At 35.4% G+C, this 21,463-nt stretch overlaps 1 protein-coding gene and 1 long non-coding RNA gene across 3 annotated transcripts; one reads left to right on the top strand and one right to left on the bottom strand.

Annotated features, from left to right (window-relative positions):
• Positions 1-297: 297 nt before the first annotated feature.
• Positions 298-8,731, bottom strand: LOC111207768. The gene is made up of 3 exons (XR_002660030.2): positions 6,940-8,731; positions 1,072-1,112; positions 298-966 (listed from the first exon to the last, which is right to left on the bottom strand). It is a non-coding gene; the product is annotated as an uncharacterized LOC111207768 (long non-coding RNA).
• A 1,884-nt stretch (positions 8,732-10,615) lies between these two features.
• Positions 10,616-16,900, top strand: LOC106356529 (probable inorganic phosphate transporter 1-3). Of its 2 annotated transcripts, none has more exons than XM_013796267.3 (3): positions 10,616-10,841; positions 11,373-11,795; positions 12,282-16,900. In XM_013796267.3, the coding sequence occupies exons 2-3, from the start codon at positions 11,392-11,394 to the stop codon at positions 13,483-13,485; spliced, it is 1,608 nt and encodes a 535-aa protein (XP_013651721.2). In that variant the 5' UTR covers positions 10,616-10,841; positions 11,373-11,391; the 3' UTR covers positions 13,486-16,900. The 2 variants fall into 2 exon arrangements, with proteins under 2 accessions (XP_013651721.2, XP_048618492.1); XM_048762535.1 differs by lacking the exon at positions 10,616-10,841 and adding an exon at positions 10,862-11,134.
• Positions 16,901-21,463: the final 4,563 nt, after the last annotated feature.

The following is a 21,463-nucleotide window of genomic DNA, read 5'->3' as shown; positions in this document are numbered from 1 at the left end:
AAAATACATTAGTTAACCTTTGGAATTGGGGATAACTGTTAGGATATCTGTTTCAATTTGAACCGGATTTTTGGGATTTTCGAGATTTCGCAACAATGAACATAAAGTCACATTTCGGAAATCCGTTTCAATTTTTTGGATGCGTTCTGTTCGTCAATTTTAATTGTAGGTTACCTGATACTCAAAATACCCAAATTTCAAAAAAATTACCCAAAAATAAACAAAAATACTTAAAATATCTAAATTACATAAAAATCCATTAGTTTTTCAAACAATTAATCATTTATTCTATTTTTCATTATATTCTTAAGTCTTTTAGTTTTGAATCTATTTTGTCTTATCGTTCTATAGAACAAGGTAAAAAATCAATATTGTTGGATAGGGTGATTTGAATTTCTCACTATAACCTGACAAAAAAAAAAAAAAAAATTCTCACTATACATGATTTAAAGTCATACGTTTGGTGATAACATCATGTTACAAGGCAAACTCGCGGATTTCGATCCTGCAGTCGTCAGTCGATTAAAATTTATCACGTAAATACATTGATACTACAATCTCGAGTAGACGAATATATTTCTGTACAGCCTATGTTTATGGGAAACCTGATAATTCTAAAAGGCTAGCATTATGGAATAAATTGTAAGACTTAAATCCTATTACAAAAGGTTCTTGGTTTCTAAAGGAGGACTTCAAATGAGATAGTGGATAAAAGTGAAAGGTGGAAGGACCAGACAGAGCAGAAGCCCCCTTTTGTGTTTTTAGAACTTTTATGTCCCAAAACGATTTATTTGATCTAGTACACTTTGGTAGTTATTTATCATGGAGGGGAAAAAGAAATGCACACCTGGTAAAATATCAGTCTTAAATGGCTATTAGCAATAACAATGGTAACAACTCTTCCCCACATGAAAGAGCCAATACCTCATGTATGAAGGTTCTGATCATAGGTATATCCTCTCCTTCCTGGATACAAAAAAGGAACACCATATTTTCAGATACAACAAAAGGCTAAGAGGAAACCTGGAAGTTAAAAAGAATATTACAGAGACTTGGAAAATGTTTTCTCACCTATAAGTGGGAGCATGTTTAACCCAATGTCGAAGAGCCATCTGCAAATGAATCAGGAAAGGAGCATTAAGGTCACTGAAGTTAGATGAATTCATGACTAACCCAATTACAGATTAGGCAGGGGTCCGTGCGATCAATGTAAATCGGCTAAAGTCTTACAAAGCCGAAGAAAAATACGGAAACAGAGGAGTGTGTCACATAAGTGTATTGAATCTGTTATCAGGGATCCCACTCCTCTAAAAATCAGAGATGTCCTCTTTACAATTCATGCAGATAAGGCACCATGGTTTGGTGGTTTCTCAACAACTTTTTTCCAGTCAAATTGGGAAGTGATAGGCCTAACAATGGTCAAGGAGATTAATACCTTTTTTTTCTCCGGAATTCTATCACCATCAATGAATGCAACACACTTCAGGTTAATTTATGAGAGGCTAGATGCAAAAAGTGGCAGACTATCGTCATATAGCATTGTGCAATGTTTGGTATAAGGTTATTTTGAAACTCCTCTACCTACGTCTGAAACCAGTATTAGAGACTGTTATCTCTGAAAATGAATCAGTTTTTATCCTTGGAAGAGCCATATCAGAAAAAATGTTAATTACACATGAGGTTCTACAACACCTTAAGACATCTATTGGATAATTTCAATTAACTTGAGGAGCAAGTTAACTCATTAAAGCGAAGTTTGATAGGTTAAGAAAAAAAGAAAACATATCGAGCTTAGGAATGTTTCCATATTATTATTAGGAAAAGATGTAGCTTCCCCCTTAGGAAAAGATGTAGCTTCTTCCTATATAAAGAGTTCTCATGGAGAGATGTTCCATCAAGAGAAACACATTGAAAGGTTTAGTTTTGAGAGAGTTTCTAAATCTAATAAATAGTGCTAGTTCTTATAAAGAAAAAAAAAACCCATTGAAAGGTTTAGTTTTGTGAGAATTTCTAAATCTAATAAGAAGAGAAGTTCTTATAATCATTGTGTTTGTGCAACTTTAAATTGGTATCAGAGCTCCAGGTTTCGAAGGTCGTTTACAAGAGGAGTTGTAACTTCGATCAAAACATGGGAGACGATTCTCAAGCACGTGATAAAGGTTTTGAGATGAAGAAGGACATACGATGTCCGATGCTAACATCGACCAACTACACCGTATGGTCGATGTGAATGAAAGTGATGCTTCATTTATACGAAGTTTGGGATACGATTGATCCAGGGAGTAATGATGCAAAGAAGAACAATATGGCGATTGCTCTAATCTTTCAATCAGTCCCGGAGGCGCTAATACTTCAGATTGGAGAACATGATACATCGAAAAAGATTTGGGAAGCTATCAAATCCCGTAACCTAGGTGCTCATCGCGTGAGAGAAGCAAGGTTATAAACTTTGATGTCTGAGTTCGACAAACTGAAGATGACAGACACAGACACGGTGGATGACTAAGCAGGAAAACTTTCAGGCTTAGCATCGAGAGCAGCCGTGTTAGGAGAGATAATGGAAGCATCAAAGCTGGTAAAGAAGTTTTTTAAGGGAATTCCAAGAACAAAGTTCATTCACATCGTAGCTTCGTTAGAACAAGTGTTGGATCTAAATTCATTGGGATTCGAAGATATTGTTGGGAGATTGAAGGCTTTCGAAGAACGCATAAAAGAATAAACCCAAGATGAAGCTCAATCGAAGCTCATGTTTGGAAAGAATGATATGCAAGGTAGTGGAAGTCATAACAACTCGCGAGGAAGAGGCAGAGGTAGAGGTTATGGTGGAAGAGGAAGAGGACGAGGAAGGTCTAATGGTTTTGATGGTCATAACAAAGGAGGAGAAGCTTCAGACAAGACCAAGAAGGACTACTCTAAGGTTAGATGTTGGCGATGCGACAAGATGGGGCACTTCGTGTCACATTGTCCTACACGACCAAGAGAAGAAGCTAACCTAACGGAAACACAAGAAGCAGATGCATTATATATGCATGAAGTAGTATTCCTCAACGAAGAGAGAGTGTTAACTAAGAGGTTTGATGAATGCAATGGAAATACGAGTATATGGTACCTTGACAATGGTGCAAGTAACCATATGACAGGCAAGAGAGAGTTCTTCTCAAACCTAGATGAGAGCATCAAAGGCAAAGTCAAATTCGGTGATGGATCAAACGTCGAGATTGTTGGGAAAGGTTCGATCACGTTCATCGGAAAAACATGGGAGAGAAGAGCACTCAAAGATATCTACTACATCCCAAGTCTTAAACACAATATCATAAGTCTTGGACAAGCAACCGAGATAGGTTGTGAGGTTAATATGAAAGAAGACTTACTGATGCTGAAAGATCCCCGTGGATGGCTATTAGTACAAGTCGCAAGGCAACCAAACCGATTGTACAAGACGCCAATGGAGGTTGAATATCCGAAGTGTCTTCAAATACAAGAAACTGATGTTACATGGATGTGGCATGCACGGCTAGGACATTTGAACTTTGGAGTCATGAAGAATATGGTAGACAAAGAGATGGTAGTAGGGATGCCTCAGGTGATACACGAGAAAGATGTGTGCAGCGCCTGCTTAGTTGGGAAGCAAACTCGGAAGTCTTTCCCGCCTAACGCAAAGTATCGAGCATCACACGCATTGGAGTTGGTACATGGTGACTTGTGCGGTCCGATATCACCATCAACACCAGCAAACAATAGATATGTATTTGTCTTAATTGATGATTACTCAAGATATATGTGGACGATGCTGCTAAGAGAGAAGAGTGAAGCGTTCGATCGGTTCAAAAAGTTCAAGGAGTACGTGGAGAATCAAACGAAGCTACAACTCAAGACTTTTCGCACCGATAGAGGAGGAGAGTTCACATCTTCTGAGTTCATTCGTTTTTGTGAAGAAAACGGTGTAACTAGACATCTCACCGCACCGTATACACCGCAACAAAACGGTGTGGTTGAGAGAAGAAATAGAACACTAATGGAGATGACTAGAAGTTTGATGAAAGCTATGAAGATACCTAATCAGCTATGGGGAGAAGCAGTACGTCATTCAACGTATCTCATAAACCGCATTGCTAAAGGGTTTGGAAAACAAGACTCCATACGAAGGCTTGTATGTTAAGAAACCGAACATTGAGCATCTAAGGGTCTTTGGATGTGTAGCTTTTGCAAAAATCAACAATCCTCATCTCAAGAAGCTGGATGATTGATCAAGGATGGTGATCAACCTAGGCACAGAGCCCGGCTCAAAAGCTTACAGACTCTATGATCCGGTCGCGAAGAAGATAGTTGTTAGTAGAGATGTAATCTTTGACGAGAAGAAAAGTTGGGATTGGTCCACACTATCAACAAACGTAGACGAAGAACCAGGATCATTCAAGCTTCCTCATATTGATGTTACAGAAGAAGGAGATGGTGATGAGCATCAAGATCACCAACACCACGAAGAACAAAACAATAATGAAGAAGAAGTTGTAGATGCAAGTGAACAAGAGCAAGTAGAAGAGAACAACGATGCAAACCAAGACCAACATGTAACATCAAGATATGGCCGTAACATCAGACAACCAAAGCGGTTCGATGATTACATCCTACTTGCTGAAGTTGAAGGTGGTAGACTCTTGCTGACCATCGATGGTGAACCAGAAAGTTACATCGAAGCTGCAGTGATACAAGCTTGGATCGATGCAATGAAGGCAGAGATCGAATCTGTCATCAAAAACAAGACCTGGAAGCTTGTCAAGAAGCCGGCAGGTGTGAAATCGATAGGTTTGAAGTGAATTTATAAGATCAAGAGTAATGTAGATGGAACGGTGATCAAATACAAAGCAAAGCTAGTTGCAAAAGGCTATGTGCAACAACAAGGCATAGACTTCGACGAAGTGTTTGCATCAGTTTCTCTGAGAGCTTGGAACATAAAACTCGACCGTGTTCTCAAGGAGATGGAGTTAACGAAGTGCACCAAGGAACCTGCGGTATATCAAAAGAAAGAGAAGCGGAAGCTTCTGATCATAGCTATATATGTTGATGACTTGTTTGTAACAGGGACTTCACTCAATGTTATCAAGCAATTCAAAGATGATATGTCAAGAAGATTTGAGATGTCAGACCTCGGGAAGCTTACATACTATCTTGGTATAGAAGTAACGCAAGGAGCTGATGGCATTCACATCAAACAAGAAGGATACGCGCAAGGTATACTTGTCAAGACGCAGATGGAGTCATGTAACTATACTCATGTTCCGATGCACACGAGTTTGAAAGTATCAAAGGCAGAGGAGGAGCCTGAGATTGATGCAACATCGTATCGAAGCATCATAGGATGCTTAAGGTATCTTCTTCATACATGACCGGACTTGGCATTTTCGGTTGGTGTATTAAGCAGATATATGCAGAGTCCAAGAAAGAGTCATGGAGAAGCAGTGAAACATCTAATACGATACATAAAGGGCACTACAGAGTATGGTCTCTTCTTCAAACAGGATGGAACAACGGAGATTACAGGTTACAGTGACAGCAGCCATAACATAGACGTTGATGATGGAAGAAGCACTACAGGGTTTATGTTCTACCTAGGAACATCGCCGATCACGTGGACATCGTGCAAGCAACCCACAGTGGCACTCTTTTCATGTGAGGCGGAGTTCATGACAGCTACGGAAGCTGCAAAACAAGCAATATGGTTAAAGGAGTTGATGGTCGAGATCATGAACAAAGAAGACAAGAAGGTCGTGTTGAAGATTGACAACAAGTCAGCGATAGCCCTCACCAAGAACCCGGTGATTCACAGTAGAAGCAAACACATACTCTCGAAGTACCATTTCATTCGAGAATGTGTGGAGTTCGACTTTATCGAAGTGAAGCACGTACCTGGAGTGGAGCAGAAGGCAGACATACTCACTAAACCATTGGCAAGGATCAAGTCCGAAGCAATGCGCAAGTTCATCGGAGTTCAGAAGATCAACATACCTAAGATTCAAGTTGGAATTAAGGGGGAGAACGTTGGATAATTCCAATTAACTTGAGGAGCAAGTTAACTCATTAAAGTGAAGTTTGATGGGTTAAGGAAAAAAGAAAACATATCGAGCTTAGGAATGTTTCCATATTATTATTAGGAAAAGATGTAGCTTCGCCCTTAGGAAAAGATGTAGTTTCTTCCTGTATAAAGAGTTCTCATGGAGAGATGTTCCATCAAGAGAAACACATTGAAATGTTTAGTTTTGAGAGAGTTTCTAAATCTAATAAGAAGAGAAGTTCTTATAATCTTTGTGTTTGTAAATCCATGCGGGCCAGCCAATTAGGCCCAAAGTGGACAGTATCGTACTAATCGAATAATATAGAGTTAGACATGGGATTTCACAATCCCAACAATTTGGTATCAGAGCCAAGTTGACGAAAAATTTGCAAGAAGACCAAAATACCCATCGAGGTAGGATTGGGAGGTGTGTGTGGCAAAGATCAAGTCAAAAGATCCTGGAAGTCAGTTGTGGGACACGAGATGAATGTGATCTTTAGTTTGAAGGGGAGAATGTGATATAAGAAACTAAGTCCCACATTGGAGAATTAGACAAAGAGAGTCTAATATATAAAGAGCTGTCCAACTCTAATAGTATGAGACATTTTGGGAAGGAAACCAAAAATAAAACCATGTGGGGTTGCCTAAGGCCCAAAATGAACAATATCGTACTAATCGGACAATACAGAGTTGGACATGGGCTCACACAATTCCAACAATCCAGCGGCAATGAAAACAGATATGTCTAAAGCCTATGAGCATAATGACTGAGGATCATTACACCAGTTCTACGGTGACTAGGATTTCATGGTAATGGATTATGAAATGAATTAGAACAGTCTCCTATCCTATTTAATGAAGCAGTTTATGGATAAGTAAAACCTTACCGTGATATTGACGTGGAGAAACGCTGAAAGAGATGGATCACTTCAGAGAATAAGAATAGTAAGAAGCAGTCCTAGAGTGAACCATCTCCTTTTTTTCCAGATGGCATGATGTTTTTTTGCCTCACCTCTCCAAAGAATTGTCATACATTAATGAAGATCTTCCTGGAGTATGAATAAGTGCCAAGACAAAAGATAAATAACGCCAAGTCTTCCATCACTTTCTCTAAGAAGACCCCATTGGATATAAATGAATCATCAAAGAGAATATTTGGTATTTCAAAAGAAGGAGAGTGGGCAAGTACTTGGATTTATAGAGTATTCCAGAAGAAGAAAAAAGACCTATTTACTTCTTTAGTGGACAAGATACGACAACTGCTGCTAGCTGGCCAACTCAATTTTTATCCAAAGCAGGAAAATTGACGATACGTAAATCGGGAAAATTTTCATGTCTACACTATGTCTTGTTTCGAACTCCCTGTCAGTTTGTGCAAGAGAATACAATCAGTTCTCACTATATTTTGGTAGGACATCTCAGATGAAAAAAAATAATGGCTTTCATGGGATAATCTAGCAAAACCAACAGTAGAAAGAGGTTTGGGTTTCAAGATTATTCAATTATTCAATCAAGCTGGTTTGCCTACCACCATCTGGTATAACGACTTTTATTCTCCCAAAGCTTTGTTGGTCTATCCGAACGGGCCTAAAATAGATTGATCCTTGGAAACCGTAGCCTATCCTCTGTTGAAGTGGTTACAAAATGATTAGGGTTAGCTAGAGAATGGATTCAAACACAAGGGTTAGAGTCGACAGATCAAATACATGTACCTCGTAAATATAATCACCAATAACAAGTGGATATTCGAGACCCAAACATCACATGCAACACATATTCATCTCGGACGAAATCTCAAGCAAGGCATGACTTGCTTGGATCTTCACAAAGTCGTCAAGTCACCGATCCCGAGAGGGAACACATATATTGTTTACTCCTTTATAGTGGGCGGAGGCTCTAGTAGTTCGATCGGGAATCCTCATGACATCAACTCTTGAATTACCAATTTTGGAGTGTGCTCCGACTGTTTTAAGGCTTGTTGAATAATCAACAACAAGCATTAAATCAAGGAGATCTTTGGTATCATTTTTGATATCAAGCAACTCTCTTCTATGCTTGTTTATTATGCTTGGTTAAATGTGGTGCTGGGAATCTGAGTCATTATCGGCCGGTCCTGCCCCGTTTGACCTGCCGCGGGGAGGGTGTGGGTCGACCGATTAAAAAAATTTAACATGCGGTGCAGGTGTGGATTGACTCAATTTTAAGCATGGCGGATGCGGGTCGACTAAATTTGAGTCGCGGATACCCGTTAACCTGTAAAACTAATAAAAAAACAAAATTTTGTAAAAAAAATAAAAAAAATTCATAAAAATATAGAAAATATTTTTAAAAATTATATAATTTTAAATATAAATATATAATTTATATTATTTTTTATAAAACTAATTAATATATAATAAAAATAATTATTTTATTAAATGTAATATTACCTGCAGGTCCCACGGATTATCCACAAATCTCAACGAGGCGAGTGTGGGTATATCATTTTTTCTTTGCGGATCATACGGATCAGAATTTTTAGTAAAAAAAAAACGAATTGACCCGCAGATTGGCGGGTTGACCTGCAAACCTAGCTCTAGTTAAATGAACTCTCAATTTTTCATCTCATCTTTGTTGAAGCCAAATTGAGCTAACTTATTAAAGCTCATAATTTTTAATAAATGATATCCCATATACTATATTTGCGAAGTGATTTTGCCACATGTATTTTCTACAATCAATTTCACAAAACAAATATGACATGGCTACTGAAATTGATGACATGGCTTCCGAAAAAATATGACATGGATAATTTCATTTAATGTTGATTTATATTTTTGGCAAACTTATTAGAATATGATAATAATTCATATATTACAATTAATATTGATATTTCTTTTTGGTAAACTTTTTAAAAATATGGTAATAGCTCATACATCATCTATAAAATAAATATATTTATATATAACATTTCAAATTTTGAAATATTATTATTTTGTATACTTATACAATTTGTATTACGAAAGCTTTCAAAAATTTCCAAAATTTTTAAAAAATTTAAATATCTGATCATAAGATCATTAGTCTTATATATCTACAAATTTATACAAATTGATTTAATATATATCAAATCTATATTAAATATTAGTAAGAAAATAGTAAAATCTATAATATTTAATAAAATTTATTTTTAAATAGAAGTTAGATTTAAAAAAAAATTTACTGCACATGGTGCAGAAAAACACCTAGTAGTTACAATAAATAAAAAATTATTTAACTTAGTTATATAAACAAAAAAAGCCCAATTTCTACCAATCAACAATGATTGTTCTGGACTGGGCTTTTAAGTTTTTAATAAGTATATCAACTTTATGGAAAGATGACAATTCACTTCTTTCATCGGTACTAAGTTAACGTACTAGTCTTTTTATTCTCGTTTCAGGACAACGCTTATCATTTTATTCTTTTTGATTTGATAAATCATACTCCCTCCATTTCGTAAAGATCCACGTTCTAAAAAAATATTGTTTCAAAAAAATACATTTTTTACTTTTTCATTGTAATATTTAATGACAAATTATAAATTTCAAAAAAAATCAATGATGTTTATCGAATTTTTATTGGCTAAAAGTTATGGAAAATTGGTATTCACAAAAAAAAATGATTTACAGTCAAGTTTTAATATATTTTTTAATATGTGTGAAAAATTTAAAATATGTATCTTTTTGAAACAGAACGAGTAGTATTTTTCCATATCTTTTTTTTTTCATACATTTTATTCTAACGCTTATCATTTTTCTAAACATTTAACTGATACCAAAGGTTTAGATTTGTGTATTCAACTCCAATCACACCCGCAGGCCGCAGCGATTACCGCGTCAACCATATGATCATGCACAAGTTGTATGGTTGGTACATGCTATATACAATTCTCTTTTCTAGAATTATATAGTTCCTATGGATCATTATTGTCACATTCTATTTGCTTGTAGTTTGGGGATGTTTACCTGCTGGAAATAGCTGTTGGTGAGGACAAAGTATTTTTATTAGCATATAATTGTCTTAAATTATGCGAAGTCCTTAATCTACGTACGTCCATTGACAAATTAACATATAACTAATATAATGTGAACATATATTGTTGAAACTTGTGGTCCTCTGTAACAAATTATACCTTAATATGTATGGTCAACACAACCACGTCGATATAAATCTTAGAGGGGATACTAATCATTAAGAACACTGATATAATTAGTTGATTAAATAGTTGGACACAACATATATCAATGGGTTATGATTCTAATTTAATAGTATTGATACGAGAGTAGTTTCATTAGTATAACATATTATTGAGATTCTTATTATAATACAATTTATAAAAAACAAACAAGAAAGATATACATACAAGATATCTACTATATATATATATATATATCATGAATTTAAGAATATTTATCATACCATAAAAAAAAATGCAGTAATCGGTGATAAAACTATATCATTATATCATAATATATATGCTGACTATGACATATATATATAGTAAACGATTGAAGCGGCTTAGTTCATACGAGAATAGTTTCATTATCATTACGTATTATTGAGGCTTTTATTGTAACACAGTTTATTAAACACAATTAAGATGGAGTATATGCTTCTTTAGATTCCGATATGTAGTTACCTACGTTGACTTTGAGATGTAATTTGGTCTATAAGTAGCATTCGCATTTACCTCAAAAGTTCTAAGCATATCTTTCTTCAGTCGCTCTTAAAACCCGACAACCACAGGAGCCTCATCAGAAGCATAAAGGTTAGTTGATTTCACGAGTGTTGTGGATTTTCTTTTTCTGTATATAATTTTTACAAGTTTACCACTAAGTGTTCTGGCGCTCAAACTACTTTTCCGTAAGTCCATGCTCAAATTACTCTTACTACAGTCTACGATCAAGTAGATGGATTGTCGAGTTCCTACAGAACAAATCAGATCTTTATTAGAGTTCACATGGACGTGGTCGGGTGGCACAACCGATTGAAAAAGCGCTAAGCTCACCGAGTTCGAAAACTGCCACTGCACAAGTGTGGAAACATGGGGTATTTTACATGGTTTGTCATCTGGCCTCCCCCGATAAGTCGGGTTTTCGGGTCCGGACCACCGAGTTACAAAAAAAAACAAATCAGATCTTAGAAAACATAAACATTAAAATATCTAGAGACGTTTCAACTGGATTATCGTCAATTCTTATGCCACAAACGTTAAATCCTCTGTCTTCTAATGGAACGTGCAATATATATTAATATATGTATATATATTCGCTGTAATGTTTGTTTTTTGCCTTTGTAGATAATCTAGAAGAAGGCAAATGGCTGATAATCAGCAGCTAGGAGTGCTCAAAGCACTCGATGTAGCTAAGACACAGCTGTACCATTTCACGGCTATTGTTATCGCCGGAATGGGTTTCTTCACCGATGCCTACGATCTTTTTTGTATCTCATTGGTCACAAAGCTGTTAGGCCGCATCTACTACCACAAGAACGGAGCAGCTAAGCCGGGAACACTACCACCAGAAGTGGCGGCCGCAGTCAATGGTGTGGCTCTATGTGGGACACTTATGGGTCAACTTTTCTTTGGGTGGCTTGGAGACAAACTAGGCCGGAAAAAAGTTTATGGAATCACTTTGATTATGATGGTCGTTTGCTCTGTTGCATCCGGTCTTTCATTTGGAAATAGTCCCAAAGGTGTCATGACCACTCTTTGCTTTTTCAGGTACCTTTTAAATAATTTAGCTATAACTAAAAAACCTTATGGATTCTTTAAATTATATATCCATCTGATTTACAAAAAAAGAACTGTTTAAATATTTATTTTCATTTTGCAATTTCTTTTTGAAATTTCAATTTAGTTCATACCAGTTTGTCTAGTAAATAAATGGGGAAATCGGATCACTTTTTCCTTTTAAGTATGGATATTGTATTGATAAGTTAAAAATAGTGGTTGCCAATAAAAAAAAAAAGTTAATAATAGTTTTAACAGACATTATAATATGATGTATTATTATTTATTAAAATATAGTTATATATAAATTTCAAACACACTCGAGTGTAAACGTTTTTATTTATATCTAAATTCATTTGAAAAAAAATGTAATAATGAAACGAAATAAATGTCGTATGAAGACAATTAGTGTTTTTTGAGACGGCAAAACAATTGTATTGATGTGAATTGTGCATTTTTGGCAACTTTGGAAAAAAGGTTTTGGCTTGGAGTTGGTATTGGAGGTGACTATCCACTCTCAGCAACGATCATGTCTGAGTATGCAAACAAGAAGACTCGTGGTGCGTTCATTGCGGCCGTGTTTGCTATGCAAGGATTTGGGATCATGGCTGGAGGCATCGTTGCACTAATATTCTCGAGCATTTTTGATCATCAATTCCCATCACCTATCTACAGTGTAGACCCTGTTGGCTCGACCGTACCTCAAGCTGATTACTTATGGCGTATCATTCTTATGGTGGGTGCTCTCCCCGCCGGTATGACCTATTATTGGCGAATGAAGATGCCCGAAACTGCTCGTTACACTGCTTTGGTTGCTAAAAACATCAAACAAGCTACACAAGACATGTCTAAAGTCTTGCAGGTGGATCTAGAAGCTGAGGAAGAAGTTGCTGAAAGGGTTGCTCAAAATCCCAGGCTTAACTACGGCTTGTTCTCCAAGGAATTCCTTAGACGTCATGGACTTCATCTCCTTGGAACTACTTCCACTTGGTTTTTGCTTGACATTGCATTTTACAGTCAAAACTTATTTCAAAAAGATATATTTTCTGCCATTGGATGGATCCCAGGTGCGGCTACGATGAATGCCATCCACGAGGTTTACAAGATCGGTAGGGCGCAAACCCTCATCGCGCTATGCAGTACCGTCCCAGGGTACTGGTTCACGGTTGCGTTTATTGACATCATGGGAAGATTTGCAATCCAACTAATGGGATTCTTCTTTATGACTGTGTTCATGTTCGCTATAGCTTTCCCTTATGATCATTGGATCAAACCCGACAATCGCATCGGATTTGTCATTATTTACTCCCTAACTTTCTTCTTTGCAAATTTCGGTCCAAATGCAACTACATTTGTTGTTCCAGCTGAGATCTTCCCAGCTAGGTTGAGATCCACATGTCATGGAATATCAGCCGCAGCAGGAAAGGCGGGAGCTATTGTGGGCGCGTTTGGCTTCTTATACGCAGCTCAGTCAAAGGATAAGACCAAGACAGACGCAGGTTATCCACCGGGTATTGGTGTCAAGAATTCGTTGATCATGCTTGGTGTTGTAAATTTTGTTGGTATGCTCATGACGTTTTTAGTACCTGAATCTAAAGGCAAGTCTCTTGAGGAGCTTTCAGGTGAAAATGTAAATGATGAGACGGCCTCGTCTGGGGTTTCTACCTCCGGAAGAAACTGAAGTCTCCTTAGATACGAACCAAATGCTATAGTTATTTCGTCCATTTGATTTTCTGTAAAATTTGTTGTTTATCTTCTTGTGTGAACAAATCATAATGTATTAAAGAGCTTCTTGTTTGAATAAGGTGTTATGTATTAACAATACAATACAGGGAATCAACGAAATATTTTCCACAATTTGGAGGTATCGTTCTGGAAGTCCTTAGTTGAGTGGTTGGCAAAAGATTTATTCAACTCTCAAATGCTGCAAAGTTATGTTAACACTATGACAAACGGATATTTACCCGCAATTATCAACATAACTTTGCAGCATTTGAGATTTTATTCAATCCTCAAATGCTTCAAAGTTAAATTAACACATTCATGTTCACAGACTAGTCCTGAGACCTTTTACAGTAAATCACCTTTTGGGGGTTTCTATGCTCTGAGATACCTTAAAGAGATAATTACTCAATTAGTGTAGAAAAGTTTTGATATGACTAGAACAATATACATTTTCTGAAAATTACTCAAATGTTGGTACTTGTAACACCCCGATCCGGCCGTCTAGGCCGCGGTCGAAGTCTTACGTCGTTCGGTCCACCACTTCCTGGCCGAACCTCTTAAATTTTTGCCCTTCATTTAATATATCATCCTTAGGTGTGGGCTATCTTAGACCTTAGCTAAATACTTCCTTAGTCATTCATAGCTTAGATCCTTTCAACATATACGCAGCGAAATATTCTCTAACTAACCATTGGTCTAAAACCAATCTAACACTTGATAGGTCGAATCACCTTAGCCTTGGTTAGTTTCTCAACTACCAACAAGCTTAGAGGTCAATTCTAAACCCAAACCAAGTCATACAATTCCGAGGTTCCATTTCCCTAAACCATTCAATCTAGATCTGTGCAATAATCACACCTTTGCCACATCCACAGAGCTCGTTAGCTCATCGGTCCTCCATTGATCCGAACTACGCTTGCTTGTCTATTGGACCATGACCACTCAATGATCTTACTCAATGATCTTACTTAAGGTCCTTACCTTGGTTCCTGGATTAAACAGCTCCCCTAGTTATTTGATGAGTAAGGACCTTGATTGTAATGCATATAATTGAACCGTTTCTCTAAATCTTTATCTGTTTCTCATGTTCTGCTTACATCCCAGATCCAGGTTGACAGCCACAACAGGCAATGACTCTTCAAGTGGGACGGCCTATGACGGTGTAAAGAAACTGGAGACGTCTCAGTTGCAGAGTCACCATCACAAGTACGTTTTCTTATTTATCATCTACTTGGGACATTAAACCCGTGTACACGCAGACTATTGAGTTTCTATGCAAAGTCAAAGTTGTTTTTACTGAAACTACAAACTGATAGTGCTACATCTCATGTGCCAAGTGTTCCATGGTGTAACACATAAGTGATGTAGGTGTTGTCAAGTTATATTATTAGTCGTCAAGGTGGGGGCTACAATCCTGTTGATCATATGCATGGACCAAGTTGTGCTTCTTGCAAGTACCATGTTGGTGATTCCTCATCAACGCGCAGTAATCTCCTAGAGCTGTAGATGAGAAGATTGTACCTGCAAATGTTGTGCACCAACATCAGACACTGACCAGCTGGAATTCATCAGTGAGAATAGTGAGAATGTAGATGAACAACAGAGGTCATCACCAGGGAACCCATCCAAGAGGTCATCATTTTATGTTTTCCGAATGAGGGTTAGGACACTTAGTCCACCATCTAATTAAGGATTTCTCTGACTTCTGGTTCTTTTACTCATGTGAACATTTTGAGTTTTTAATATTACATATTTTTCAATATCCCACTCTATCCAGTATCCAAAATCCAAATGCTATGAGAATGAGATTGACAATTTCATTTACATTATTTTTTGGTCATTGTTAGTGAAAGTAACAATCACCTAATACAAAAAAACAACTGTAGTAGACATCAGTTGTAAGTTGTAACCAAGTCTCTTAGTAGCCTAACTCTATTTAGTTAGTGATACGATGACTCCAGATTTGTTTAGAACGACACATACTTGACACTACTCTCTCTTTCACTCTCTGCAACATCTATCTAAATATTTTCTCACCTATTGCTACTCATTTTTCCTAGAGGACCACATCATCTTTCTCCAAACTCACGTCAAGAACCTCCGTTAACACACTTTGAATCTGTAGGCTTCAACATGATATATGTTGATAATAACGGGAATTTTTTTGGCCTTCATGTTCTACACTTGCAATGCAAGTAAGCTTGATTTGAGTACCAGTTTCATAGCAGCCTAGCAGCATACCACTACAAGAAAACATGCATTTCCCGACTGCAAAATCAGTAGCTAATCAGTCGCAAAATGTACGGTTACGACTGATACATGTAGTCACAAATCAACGTGTCACAAAAACTATCAGTCGTAAGACTGATTTGAGACTAATTTGCGATTAATGTTATTGGTCATAAATCCGTCGCAGTTCAGACGCCAAATTTTACGACTGAATTACGACTTCTTTGCGAGAACGGATTGTAGTCGTTATTTGGTCGCAATATTTAGTGACTAATTTACTACTACAGTTTTAGAATCACCGTTGCTAATTAGTCGCAAAACGAAAAATTAAAAACAAAAAAAAAATTAAAATTAAAATTAATAAATTTATTAAAATTTAAAATGATTTATATATATTAAACTGGTTTAAATTAAAACTGAGACAGATACATAATTACATAAATACAAAAAGAAAAACTAAATCAAAGACCAAAACTATTTGGTCAAGAAAATGAATCAAAACTTAAATCTAAGCCGCTGTTATTAGCATACGGGAGCTAACACTAAACCTAAATCTAAACCTAACATAAACTTCGTTTGTTTTTTCAGCCGCCACGCGAGCAAGGAATTTCGCGGACGTGAGGAGCCATTACGGAGCAGACGAGGAGAGGGGGCGTGATCGAGCAGAGGAGGAGAGGACGTGTCATGGAGCAGAGAAGAGGAATAGAGACGTCACGAGGAGAGAGGCATTGGAGGAGATGAGGCGGAGAGTAGGCTGTCGTCGTCGCTGTCGTGGGCTTCATGAGCTTCTCCGTAAGGTCGTCGGTTTGTCAGCGAAGAAGAATGATGAGTTAGATACAGAGGAAGATATCAGAGATGATGAGAGAGATGAGAGTGAAAGAGATTGTGAATTCTCGTGAGAGGAGATGAGATGAAGACACGTGTGAGGGAAGGGATGAAGAAACACGCATCGGATGGTTATAAAGGTGATTCGTGTGATGCTTTGTTCAACCAATAAGAAAAGAGGAGAGGGATTATTAACTAAAGTTTATTTTGTTTTAGTTTAATATTATATGGAGGACAATTTCTTTTAAAGAAAATGTATGTAGGAAATGTTACAGCGAAGTTTTAGAAAGGTTAAAGCAAACAATTTATTTTTATGATTTAAGGTTTAGACTTTAAAAATATAAAGTTTAGTGTTTATAGTTAATTAAAGGATATAAGGTTATGGTATAGGACTTAGATTAAATTTTGAAAACAAGTATATGATTTGAGATAAAATTTTGAAAGATTAAGTTTATAGTTTTATATTGAAGATTTGGAGTTTAAGTTTTGAGACAAAAAAATTTATAAGACAAATCTGTAAAATGTATATGTTTAATATTTGGTGTTTAGCTTTGAAAATGTTAGAGGAGTTTAGTTTTAAATTTGGAATATAGGGTTTACGTTTAGGTTAAGGGTTTTGTGTATACTAGTTATAGATTTAATATTTGAGGTTAATTATTGAAAATTTAATTTTAAAGATTAAATTTTTATTTATAATATTTGGAGATTAATTTTTAGTTTAGTGTTTATGACATAAGGTATATAGTATATATGAAGTTTATATTCATGATTATTTTATGATTATATCATTTTGAAAAAATATTTTAAGTTTAAGTTTAGTTTAGATAATAAGATTAAAAATATTAAGATCATAGTTTTATATGTAGATTTAAATTTGGGGTTTAGGGTATAGATGCTAAAAACAGAGTTTAGGTAATTAGCGACTAAACTGCGACTATTTACTATGTTCGGTAACTGTAGTCGCAAAACAGTCGCTATACCTCAAACATATTCTTAAATTTATGGTATAGAGTAAGTAGTCGCAGAACAGTCGCTATTTTAATGACTATTTTGCGACTATAGATTCCGACCACAGTAAATAGTCGCTAATTAGTCATTAATTAGCGACTGTTCTGCGACTGATTTACTTAGTCGCATATTAGCAACTGATTTGCGACTGACACGCATTAATAACAAAACTGTCGCGAAAAGATCGTAAAACAGTCGCAATATTTGGCGACTGCACAATCAATCGCAACATGTAGTTGGTAATTTCATGTTTTCTTGTAGTGTACGGTGTCGTCACACGTTTCTCTTAATACCCCTACACCCACTTATATATTTTGTTTTATCAAACCTCAATGCATTCATTACCTTTCAGGTTCGTAATGTTTCCTATTAATAAAAACACCTTCATATTGATTTTCCAATATATGGAAACTAATAATACAAATCCAAACACGACGCAAATTGATAACATGGCCCAATAAATATCAAGTTAGCATAGACTTCCTCCAACACCAAAACCAAACTTCAATGCACACAAACAAAAACAAGTCCATGCTGAAACAATATAACAAATCATAACTTCCCGTCCGAACAACTAGCGCTTCCCAGTTTGAACTAAACCCAAAAACTATCACCAGTTCAGTAACAAAACATCTAACCCCAACTAGACTTAAGATTTTGACGAATATAACGACGTTTTAACACAGGTCTCACAAAGACCAAAAACAAAGTTACCATCCCGCGCGAAGCGGACACACCCCTAGTTATTTTAATAAAGATTTTGGACACTTAAAAAATATGTAGCAACATTAAGAATATCACACCAAATTCTCATTAATAACTAAATATTTCCAACATATATTTTACGTAGTAATATATTTATTTATATATTATAAATGAAATCTAATAAACCTTCATAGTAATAGACATCAAAATAATTAGAATATTTTACAATTATTAAATGGATATTTGCAACAAATTTTATATAATAACAGTTTTGATATATAAATCTACTATGAAAAATAAGTTTAAATCAATTATTTATCAGATATAAGACAAATTGTACAAACAGATTTAAGTCTTGGCATATAAATTGAGAACTGAAAACCAAACTGAAACAACATTAAAAAAATCAAATCAAATCAATGTTCACAAATATCTTACCTATTCCTATATCACTGGAACAGAAAAATAAAACCAAATTGAAACCAAACCGAGAACCAAATGTGTACCTGAATATCTTAAATACAGTTTAGATATCTTAAATATTAATTATCTTTAGTTTTAAAATTATCAAATATTCTAAAATACTATTTATAACCCAACAACCCAAAAATGGATTACCCTATTACTTTTTATCCGAGATATTTAAAGTTGTCGTAATTTCCCGATAGAACTTATCACTTAAACTAGTTTTATTCAAAATATTTAATTTTATTCGAGTTATCCTATATTGTATCCAACAAAATCCAAAATTTTACTTTTACCCGAATTATTCAATATAATCCAAGAATGGGAACCAAAAACTAAATCGAACTCAAATTCTATCAGGTCCTAAAGTTATTATTCGAGCCAAACCAAAAACCAAAATAAACAAACCAAAACAAAACCCAAATTCATAAATAACCAAATGGTTTCTATATTTCTTGAGTACTAAATAAACGAAAATCACAACCAAACTGACACAAATCGAAAAAAAATAGAACTGAACCGAAAACCGAACGCCTAAGGCTAAACATATTAGTGAACTGACGGGTTAGTAAAATTTTCAATAAAAGATAATTCCGCGCTTTCAAAAAGTGGATAAAAATCTAGTACTACTTATATATTAAGTTTGGGATTTAGAGTTCACAATAAAAATGATTTAATTTGACTTTGTTTTTTGAAATTTGTTATAAGTGTTGTATTTTTTTTATTTTTTTTTTGACATATTTTTTTATCTAAGACTGTATGATTTAAAATTTACGATTTTACATATTTTCATGATTGTTTCGTGGCTAATAATTGATTTGATTTCCACAATTTGTTTTGTCGCTAATCATGTCTTATGTTTTTGAATTTCCATAAAATATAAATCGTAGTTAAGTCACGAAAGTCTATGTAATAGGTGCATTTAAAAAAAAAAAAGTGGATATTTTGTGATTATTTGGTGCTACAAAACTATAACCCCAAATTTGTTGTAGCTATTTCATGATTTTTTTTATTTTTTTTCTTGTAGTGACATTGATTTGTTTTTATATTTTTTCCAAATATATGTCAAAATAATCACGTGGATTGATATCGCAATAAATTTTAACAATAAAATAGTGTTCAAAAAGGTTATTTGGACATTGATGATCACACGGAAAAATGGTTTATTTCCCTAATAACTAGTTGTTTTTGGTTTTTTTCACATGAACTTTTAAAATCATGCAAAAAATGATATAAACGACGGAAAGATGAATTATTCCCTAATGAACTAGTTGTTCTCGGCTATTTCATACACTAACTTTTAAACCATGCCAAAAATCAACAATTCTATTTTTTTAATTATATATACAAACTATCGATTTTAAACTAATTTCCCTAAAACCGTAAATGGTGTTGTTTAAACGTTAATTTGGTTTATGACAGGTGGAGAGCCGGTTTAATTTGGATTGATAAAAACAGAATACTACGTCTTCTTCTTTTTCTTCAAAAATCATTTTACTCTTACTTAGAATAATAAAATTTTATTTCCAATTGATGATCAAGAGTCGAATGATTTCTGAAGAAGAAGAAGAAGAAATTGAACCGATTATGCACCTGTCATAAGCTAAACTATGCACCTGTCATGAACAAAGTTAACGTTTAAATAATATCGTTTACGGTTTTAGGAAAATTAGTTTAAAATCGATAGTTGGTGTATGTAATTCAAAAATAGAGTTGTCTATGTGGTTTTTAGCATGATTTAAATGTTCGTGTGTGAAAAAACTGAGAACAACTAGTTCGTAGAGAAATAAGTCATTTTTTCGTTATTCATGTGGTTTTTAGCATGACTTAAAAGTTTTTGTGTGAAAAAGCCGGGAATAAATAGTTTATAGAGGAATAAGCCATTTTCACCGAGGGCAGTAACACATTGAAGTACTCCACATCATAAACATCTTCTTTTTAGTGCACCAACCAATAGGATTGTGTTATTTCATATTTGATATCTTTTAAAAAAAGAAACAAAATATTGTCAAGTTATATTATGTTCTTAAAATAAAAATGTAAAAAATAAAAAAAAGTCGTAATTGTTATAAATCAATTGGTGGATGTCCATAATCGGCCCGGTCCATAACCGATCCATACACTTAGAGAGAGAGGCGGCCCAACCCTAGAGAGAGATAGAGAGGCGGCCATGACCTTAGGAGAGAGAGAGAGGCGGCTTATGCTTTGGAGAAAAGGAAACTCTATTTCTTTTTCCTTGTAATTGTTATCTTTCCATTATTATGTATTAGTAGTTTTCCTAATCCTTGTTGGTTTAGGTTTTTGGATACTTTCCTTTTCTATGACTTGTAATCCTTATATAAAGGAACCCATGTTATGATTAATAAAACACAGAAACATTCAGTCTCTAAACCGTTTGTTTCACAACACGTTATCATCACGATTGTTCTCTGCAATCTAAGCTAAAATCGCCAATCCCTTAAACCTAACCTAGCCGGCGACTTTAACCTAATCCCGACGAACCCTAATTCGTCCTAACTTGCGTTCCAGCTCGTTAGCAACCGATCAGCTCCATCCCTAAGGTGTTCCTGATCCTAGACGACCTCAGCTTCCGTTCGCATCACAACCAGCTCGTGTTCCCGATCAACCAGCTCGCAATCCCGAACAGCCGCTTGCAAACCCGATAGGAAGCAGCTCGCGAACCCGATAGGAAGCAGATGCGT

This window comes from Brassica napus, chromosome C7 (genome assembly GCF_020379485.1).
Source record: "Brassica napus cultivar Da-Ae chromosome C7, Da-Ae, whole genome shotgun sequence".
NCBI classification, from domain to species: domain Eukaryota; kingdom Viridiplantae; phylum Streptophyta; class Magnoliopsida; order Brassicales; family Brassicaceae; genus Brassica; species Brassica napus.
This window is presented reverse-complemented; position numbering and strand designations above follow the sequence as displayed.